The sequence below is a fragment of the Pelmatolapia mariae genome, linkage group LG18 (genome assembly GCF_036321145.2).
Source record: "Pelmatolapia mariae isolate MD_Pm_ZW linkage group LG18, Pm_UMD_F_2, whole genome shotgun sequence".
Lineage (NCBI taxonomy): Eukaryota > Metazoa > Chordata > Actinopteri > Cichliformes > Cichlidae > Pelmatolapia > Pelmatolapia mariae.
The window spans coordinates 22,813,073-22,822,172 of NC_086243.1; the positions used below are offsets into that span (position 1 = coordinate 22,813,073).

The 9,100-nt window shown below is 41.9% G+C and overlaps 1 protein-coding gene across 3 annotated transcripts; it reads left to right on the forward strand.

Moving 5' to 3' along the window:
• The first annotated feature begins 762 nt into the window (after positions 1 to 762).
• On the forward strand, positions 763 to 8,932 carry samd7 (sterile alpha motif domain containing 7). 3 transcript variants are annotated; one of them, XM_063461013.1, is made up of 9 exons: positions 763 to 1,130; positions 4,819 to 4,955; positions 5,239 to 5,362; positions 5,908 to 6,032; positions 6,139 to 6,220; positions 6,425 to 7,101; positions 7,194 to 7,309; positions 7,391 to 7,501; positions 8,225 to 8,930. In XM_063461013.1, exons 2-9 carry the CDS (start codon positions 4,853 to 4,855, stop codon positions 8,459 to 8,461), a joined length of 1,575 nt encoding a protein of 524 aa, XP_063317083.1. In that variant the 5' UTR covers positions 763 to 1,130; positions 4,819 to 4,852; the 3' UTR covers positions 8,462 to 8,930. The 3 variants fall into 3 exon arrangements, with proteins under 3 accessions (XP_063317083.1, XP_063317085.1, XP_063317084.1); XM_063461015.1 differs by lacking the exon at positions 763 to 1,130 and adding an exon at positions 3,848 to 4,036 and having other exon boundaries at positions 8,225 to 8,932; XM_063461014.1 differs by lacking the exon at positions 763 to 1,130 and adding an exon at positions 4,219 to 4,402 and having other exon boundaries at positions 8,225 to 8,932.
• Positions 8,933 to 9,100: the final 168 nt, after the last annotated feature.

Here is a 9,100-nt window from a genome sequence, read left to right on the forward strand (position 1 = left end):
TGGGAATTTGGTTGATTTAGCACCGTTAAATGTGAGTTTACATTAAAAAATAAAAACCTAACACATTAGTAACATCTCATTGGTGGTGGATTCTAACATATTTGGTCCACTGTATATAAAAATAAATAGTTAAAAGTCTCTACTTTTCCCTTTTTGCCTTTAACTGATGTATTTGGCATGTATATGATGAGCAGTCAGGGTGCTCAGCTCTAGTTTCTCTCAGCTCTCTGGAGGCTCATTGCTTCCTTGCAAAGAGATACAGAAGCACCAGACTGTCCCACTCCATTTAAAATGTCCTACCAACCCACCACCTGTGTCCCTCCACCCCCCACAAACCCCAGGCATTAAGGAAAACATCATTCCTAGAAGTGCAGCTCTATGCTGTAAGCGGCTGGTGAGCACAAACTGTCAGATTAAGAGGTCTGAGAGGATGATCTGGCCAACATTTAGTCGGATTTCTGCCAAATTACCACCAAGCATGTTTGGGTCAGCCCTTTGGCACCCTGTGGAGAGCAATACTTCTGACATTCAAACTAGACATGCGAACAAACAACAAAAACTAGAGCAGTAGGAGGTCTGCAACCTGCGCCATGCAGTTTCCCTGCAGGTGGCCACAGAGCAGCTAAGGAGGGGTTGGTCACTTAACTACTGGAAAAGGAAGCTAAGCATTTAGGTGTCTTAACTATGGCCTAAAGTGCTAACAAGGGATTAGTGAGGTGAACGTTGAAAGAGGTTTAGCACTCCATGCTTAGGGCCAGTGCTGCTTCAGTAATTACACATCAGTTGCAAGGTGCAGCAAGCAGTTGGATGGGAGATCATAGTGATGTCAGGGCAGGGAGGGCTTAAAACAGGAGATAAGGCCAGCTAATGGAGATGAAATGAATCAGTATTTAACAGGTCTTTTTTAGTTAAGGCAGTTAGCTGGCAGCAGACTGAACTCAAACCACTTGGCCAGAAGTCCTAGGAGGCCATTTAGTTGGACGTGAAAGAGGGAAAGACGAAGATCTGTGAGCTCGCCAAAAACTTTTGGGGAAACATTTTTAACTTGATTTTAGTTTATTGGCTTTTTCATTTTTCTGGAATTGAGACACCGGCATCTTCAATCTCTGCTCAGCAGTGTGAACCTAAAGGTAGGTGGATGAAAACATCCTCTTTCAGTATTTTACACTGATTGATTTTCTCTGTACGTTCCCGTCTAACAGTTTTATGTCTTTAATTGTCACAAACTCAGTGATGTTATAGGACATCCTGTCTTATGTTTAGTTGTATTCTGTTTTTAATGTCCAGCTTTCTATTGGAATTTGCCGTTCTGCTTTTGCTTTTCTGCCAATGCATTTTGTAAAAGTGCCATATATGAGTAAAGTTACTGTTACCCACAAAACCCACAAAAAATACAAAACTGCAAAACTTTTTATGCTAAATATTGTCATGCATCATTTTTTTCTGTATGTGGATAATCTAAAGGCCAATACAATTAAAGGACAACCTTGAAATCCAAATAATTAACATGATAACTAGCCCAGATTTTGCATATAGCGCTCACTGAGTATTTCCGGATTGGCTTCTTGCATATTTTTTGCATTTGCACATATAAATTAATACTCATCCTTTCAATCAACACTTTGTTATGTGAGTTTATGATCACAAGCATTTCTTAAACTAGTGATATCTGCAACTCGGCACTTATTGTCACAAAATCTAATCTGCTTCATGCAACTGACAGTATTTGCATGGCTTTAGCTCATGTGTGTTTTGTGAGGGGATTAGGAAAGGCTAGACAATACTTCTGTCTTGTCTGATATGACCTCCTCAGGGCTCCATCTAAGTTGTCAGCAATTTTTCCCTTTAATTCATGCTTGTAATGAGATTAACCAGGCAACAGTAAATCCAAAGAGTCCAATCCCCGGATTTGGCAGCTGCGGTGTGGCCTCTGCTTGTCAAGGAAATATGACAAGAGTTTCCGTAGCTCACCTTTGACTAAAGTTTCACTTAGAAAAACAAGAAAAACACTGCGACCACTTCAAATTTGCATGTCTCACTTCAAAAGAAGCCAGTTTTGAAGATTTGTTACTGCAGTAAACTCAGTCTCAGGCTACGAATTCACTTAAGAGACTTAACGTGATCAGAGTGTTAGCTGTTTCCAACAGGCCTTATAAAGGATTCCTCTGAATGGCTCAAGTTCACAGACACTCCAGTTTCTGCCTCTGATGCATCACATTTAAAGAGCAAAGCATTAATTTCAATAAATATCAGACTCGCTGTTTAAAAACACTTTGTGTTGTTCTGCTGAGAATCCTAGCAGACTTATTTATATGTCAGCTCAAAAGGAAAGAAAGAAAAGAAAGAAAGTGCAAATGCACAGCAGGAAGTTATGCATAGTCTGTGCACAGGCTGAACCCAAATTTAAAATGTTATATCAACAGCAAACCTCACACACTTCAGGTACATTTAGGTACCTAAAGTACATTTTCTGTTTATGATGCTTGATGTGAATTAATCTGTTAAACTGAAGGAGACAGGGTGTCATATGCTGTGTGTGCAGAAACGTGAGTTGAAGTAATAAATTGACTTAAATGAGGAAAAGTGCTTACTGTGATAATGATGCTGATGTTTAAGATAATAATGAATATTTCCCCGTTTACCAGCGGATATTTAAATTTGCAATAAAAAAAACTATTATGCCCAGTTTTAAGGAATTTTAGATCTTCGTCACACCGTATTTATCTGTGCAGCTGTTTAAAAATTGGATCGCAGGTAAACACAGGTGTTGCTGCTGAGAGTGAACCTGTATTTAGGTACAGTGTGATCAGCAGCACTTTTGTTTTCCGTGTATTTAAACTCAAAATGGCTGCTTTGACGTGGGTCTAACAGTGTAAGAGGTGAACATTAACAGGTAAATATCTGGCACTGCCACTGATGAACGTGACCTTATGTCCTGACATCAGTGTGTCAGAGGATGTAACTGTTTTTTCTGTTTGTTTTACAAAAAGAGAACAGAATTATAAATGAGATCTTTTTTTCATTATTATTTGGATTTTGAAGGCGTCGTGATTATTCACGAAATAGCTGAAAGTGTTTCTATGAAACGTTCAGAATATTTCAAACATCACTGGATTATCTTTTTCGTGAAAATGAACTTTACTGTAATCACATAACGCGATCTATCGCACTTTCCTTAGAGGCTCATTGGAATCAGACTTCTGTTACTTCGTTGACATGTTGACTGATTTAAACTATGTTAGGTGTTTATCCACACTCTGAAAAACAATTAGTCTTTAAATAAATTCTGCAGTTTACTTCCTTTCTGATGAAAGTGTAAATATTGGCTGTGTGTAAAGGCGATGACACTTCAGGCGAGGCTCGGAGCTCAGTGCCCACTCGGGATTTACACGGACATTAATGCCGTGTAAATACATTTCTTCTTATTTGCTGATGGCTGCGGTGACATTGGCAGAGAGGGAGGTGAAGGGGGCATGTGTTCCCGCCACATAGCTCCACATAAACCGATTGCATCCCCAGATTTATCCCCAAGGTGTTTTGGGGACATCCTGGGAGCTAATGGAGACTAATAGGCTTAGCACTTAGGGTGTATTGTCCGGGATGCTTACAGGCAAGGTTTGCTGAGGGTAAAACTCTAAACGTGCGGATTACCTCCAACACATCCCTTTAAAGTGCTGTATAGCCAGGACTTAGCTAATAGGATCCTGAGGGTAGCAGGGACCTGTGAAGGTGGGGACGGGGGTTGGATGGGGCAGTAGGGCGGACAGTAGGCAGGTCAGCAGATGTAGGTGGCAGACTGTTGCAGAACTAACAGGGGGATTAAAGTCGTCAGATTAGATGGGCTTCACAGGGAACTTGAGAGACTGTGGGTAATGCACAAGGCCTGGGGGCAAATCCAATGGCAGCATTTGACGGAGGGGGGCGGTACAGCAGAAATAATATGTCCAAGTGCATGTGCACAGCTTACACATGTCCCTGCACTGGCAGGCTCATCAGTTTAATCAGCAAACCTCATATGAAGAGGTGGTTCTGTGGGGTGAGCATCCATATTCATGTCTCCAGATGCACACCGGCCCTGGATTAGCAGCGCTGGATTACTGTCGTTTACAGTATCATATTTTGTAATGGGATTTCTGCAGTGTGGAAGGCTAATTGGAGGTCTGTAAGTCGATTGCACTTATCTGCACAAGCTGCTGGTTCAGCCGAGAACAATGCGGGTATCTGGGGTGAGCGCACATGTGAGTGCGTCTCTATCCCTGTACAGGAGGACCAGCAGCACTTGCAAGGACAGAAAAGATGAGAGGAAATCGTCCAGTTGTTTGTTCTGGCCTTCGTACGGGGTTAGGATTTGGATTTAACGGTTCGGGATTGATTTGCATTACGGCGAGGTATTAGCGTTAAGGTAGGTTTAAGATTAATACTTAAGGCCAGGTCTGTGGAAAAGGTGAGGTAAGAGTTATACTTAGCTGTAGTTAAAAAGGTCGCTTACAGGCCGTTTACAAATATTTACATGCTGCTGAAATCACTGCTGCATCTTTGCAGTCATAAAGTATGTAATAACAGACGCTAGGCAGAATTTACCTGCAATGTTCAGTAATCAACGTGAGATAGAGAACTGCTTCTCTCTAGTGGTGATGTGAAGGAATTACAAAAACGCACCCAGCACTGAGGGGTTTGTAGTTGGCTCGGTTTCAGCTACTGTGAGAAATAATCTTCTGTGATTTTATTTTACCTGCCATGCGGAGCGTTATAGGATCAATGTGTCAAGTAAACTGTCTAGTTTATAGAAATCCTTCAGTTGGCTCTCTTTCTTAACAGCATTCAGGTGGAGGTCAAAGGTCGTGAGTGTGTCATGACCCCACGGGAGCAGCTGAGGAAGATGACAGCGCTAGGGGAGCAGGGGTCTTTGGATGAGAAGCACTGGTACCGACTCGTCAATGGGATGTCTGCTGGAGGTGAGGAGGATGAGCAGCGTAACAACATAAACCAAGAAAATATTATTTAACTTTTCAGGTTTTATTTATAGACAGAGTTGATTCTGTATTTGGCAATTTGGATTCTGTATTTGTATTTGGTGATCAAGCCTGTTTTCCGTCACCTTCCCTCACGCCGTGTTTGCACGTTGGTGGATTGCTCAGTAGCACCTGGAGGCTCCAGCTTTAACAGTCGGTGCATGCTCCAGGTGAAGCAGCTAAAACGGCCTCCCGGTGACCTGTGGTGCTTTTTCATTTCTTGCAGAGCTGAGGCAGAGGCAGGAGCTAATAATGAGGAACCAGATGGCTATGGCACCGCAGATCCTTGCCCAGGGGCAGCAGAGGTTACAGGGGGTCCCCGCACAGTTCGAACCTCGGTTCATGGAGAGGTCTGTAGCTGAATTCTCTCCTAAACTTACAACAATAGTTGTCTGAAAAAGGGCAACCACAAGAAAACGAGTAGAAGAAAATGCTGCAAGAGGTGTCCGTGTGAAAAATCTGCTGCTCTTTTCTGTTCTTTTGGACAATTAAAATGTTTATAAGGCTAAAATAGACCTCGCAAACCAGCTGTTTTTATATGGAGCTCCAAAATTGCCAAAATTATTATGTATGCATTAATTTATGTGCCTAATTTATTCCCCTCCTTGAAGAGGCTTTTTGAAAATCTCTCAGTTAAAACTAAATTTATGTGAAACAGAAATGCATAAAGAAATGTCAGCGAAAAAAAAAAAAAAATAATAATTAAGGGGAAATAAATATGAAAACAGTAATTCATAAATACAAATAAATTAATTTTAAAAACGAAACATAAATAGAGTAATACACACTTTGTTTTTGGCCACTTTGGTCCTCCACATTTTGATCCTACAAATATATGCTTTTTAAAGTGTTTTCTAGTTCATAAGTTTTCTTCTTTGTTTTTTCCTCTTATCAGGGAGTTAGTTCCACCTACCGAGATGGTCCCGTCTGAAGCTAGGCAGATGCACATGGGCCCTCACCTCGGTCCACCTCTGCCTCCTCATGCCAACGTCCTTCCTGGAAGAGGTTTCCCTGCACCAGGTGAGCGCCACAGAAATATCGCCTAAGATAATTCCCAGACAGCCTGTGTCGCTTTAATGCAGGGTGATAGGCATTGACAGCCTGTCTGTTTCTTCCTGTTTCTCAGCTGGGTATGGCTTCTTACCCTCAGAGCCCATGGAAACTGTTGCCCGGCGACAGGAGCTCATTCACAAGCAAAATATAGCCAGGTATTACATGCCGAATATCATCATCACCATCATCATCATCTCACAGAAATTATTCCACCCACACGCTGCTTTGCATCACTGTTTTTACTGAATACGACTGAGACTTAATCCCCCCACCCATGCTGCAGCAAGGGTTTTATATCATGGCTCCATCACCACTGCTGCACAAATATGTCTAAAATATTTGTATGCACTTCTTTTCAGAATGGAAATGAACGCCATCCTGCATCAGAAGGAGCTGGAGAACGCACACCAGAAAGGCTTGATGGGAATTGAAAATCCCATGTCATACCCTTCCAACCCCATGGTGTTTAGAGGTCGTCAGCGCATGCCAGACGGCCACGATGTCTTCGTCCACCGGCCCACCCTGGATGAACTGCACTCCAACAATATTCTCATGTCAGCCAACCCATATCCAGCAATAAGCACGCTGCACAGAGAGCGGGGGCGCAGAGCAGGTCGGAGGCCAACTGTTCACAAGAGTATGGAGAGCCATGTGTCCAACGTGAAGGGCCAGACTGAAGATAAAAGTGTAGAGCAGAGCCCAGGGGCCGCATCGGGGGAGGAGAAGGAGCTTGAGCCAAAGGGGGACATGGGAGAGGAGTGTTCCACCAGTAAGACACATCATCAGGCCAAAGTAGACCCTGAACTCACCACTGTAAGCAGGAAGAACTACAAAGATGGGGAGCCAGGCCTCCGGAAAGCCTGCGTGAACAGCCAAGATGGGAGTTCAGACGCAGCCAACAGTGGAACAAATGATAAAGACATATCCAGCCAATGTTCGGCTTTCCAGGAGAAATTCATGTATCCTTCCACTGGAGGAACTCTAACAGGGATCCCTTACATGTTCCCAGTCCCTGGAAATGGTTTCCTTCCTCCTGGTGAGAAATATTAAATAATAACACTTGTGCCTATAACTGTGAAATGTTCTGCTGCCAGTTATTTAATATACTTGCATTTTTTGTCTTTTAAGGCCCACCAAATCTCTTTCTAAATGGTGAGGAGGTGCCCGAAGACATCAGGAAGTGGACAGTGAATGATGTGTACAACTTTATTAACAGTATTCCCACGTGTTCAGAGTATGCCCAGGTTAGTAGCCTCACATTTATGTAGTTGCCGCCTCTAAATTTATTCTGTTGTGACTTTCTAATGTTGGGTTATTTTTAATAGACTTTCAAGGACCACATGATTGACGGAGAGACGCTGCCCCTCCTATCAGAGGAGCATTTATTGGATACACTGGGACTGAAGCTGGGGCCAGCTCTTAAGATCCGCTCACAGGTACAAAAACACAGATTCTGACTGGAAATGCAATCCTGAGCCACCAAAGACAGGATTTGAAGGGATTATCTGATGTACGAGGATAAATCTTGAATAAAGGTTTATTTACATGACCGCTTATATATACAACTCCATGTGAGGAGGCTGTGTAGAATCTAAAGTAAAGGCGAATATTTAAAATTATCTAAACCCTTTTTTTTTTTAATTATATGATCATTGAAATGGTTTTATAAATATCCTTGCTGAGTGTTTTATGGGCTTTGTGTGGAAGCTTGTTTCCACCAGTGACAAAAGACCATTTTTGCTTTCGGCTATTATCCCAAAATTCTGACTCAATAACTAGAAATTTCAAATTGTCTCAGAAGTTTGAGTCAGTAAGTCAAATTTTTTAAGATAATAACCTGAAATTTTGAGTTTTGGCTAACATTTTGTTGTTGTTGTTGTTGTTGCAGAAACAAGCTTCCATAGATTTGAACTGAAGTTACCTCACTTTATTAAAGGGATAAAGTAAAGTTTGTTTAACCAAACATGTCCTTAGTGGAGTACAGCCCCTATTAAAAACCCAATTTTTTCTTTACTATGAGAGTTAAAATGTCTACTGTGAAAAAGTTTATTCACTAATTGTATTTCATTCATTCTTATACGCTAATGTCTCAACTATAGCACAAATTATTTCAGTTAACATCTGCGTGCTCCTTCCCTCTTCCTCTTCTTCTTCTACAGGTGTCCAGACGTCTTGGTAGCATGCTTTACATGATGAATCTGCCACTCTCCACCGCCCCACTGCAGGCCACCCCTGAGAAGCCCGGGGAGCGCTCATCAGAGATCGGCTCCCCCATTAACTGCAACAGTGAGGAGATGGTGGCAAGTCCAAGAGATCCCGATGTCATAAAATCCGCCGACCACCTCCACGACGCAGAAAACAACTCACCTCCATCTGCCAGCAGTGAGACTGCCTGACCAGTGGAGAAATGTAAACCAAAGCAGGGTACAACAGCACGCTCTGGTGAGCTGCTGCTGTGGTGGATTTGTTTACACTGTGCTGAACTGGACTGAAGATCAACATTTCAGGTTCCTGTTGAATGTTTTATACATTTAACAGCAGCAGCTGCAGTGGAGTGAAAGTGATGTGGACTTTAAGACACAGTATCAGACGCCGATAAGGTCCTACATCACTTTTCTTTGCTCGTCTGATTATAGCTTCTTGAATTATTCTTGAAAGCTGCTAAACGCTCCCGTAGGCTGATGTGCAGAGCATAGTAATCATATTTTGGAAATATTTTATAAACAAAATAATGACATATTTAAATATTCTGGATTTTGATGCTTGATACATTTTTTTTGCATTTCTTATACTGTAAATAAAGTGGGGGTTTTTCTACACAGAAATCTGCATCTTCTTGTCATTACATGGAATCAATAGGTTGGGCTCAATGAGAATATTGTGTGAAGTTTGCATACATTCGTCATGAGTATTAATTTAATATATTAGTTTGGGGCTTTTTCTTTGATCTCTTTTTTTCAGTTTTAATGACTTGTTTAAAAACAAGAATTGGCTCCTGTGACCTTAATAACACCCCAGAGCTACTGAGTCAGGGG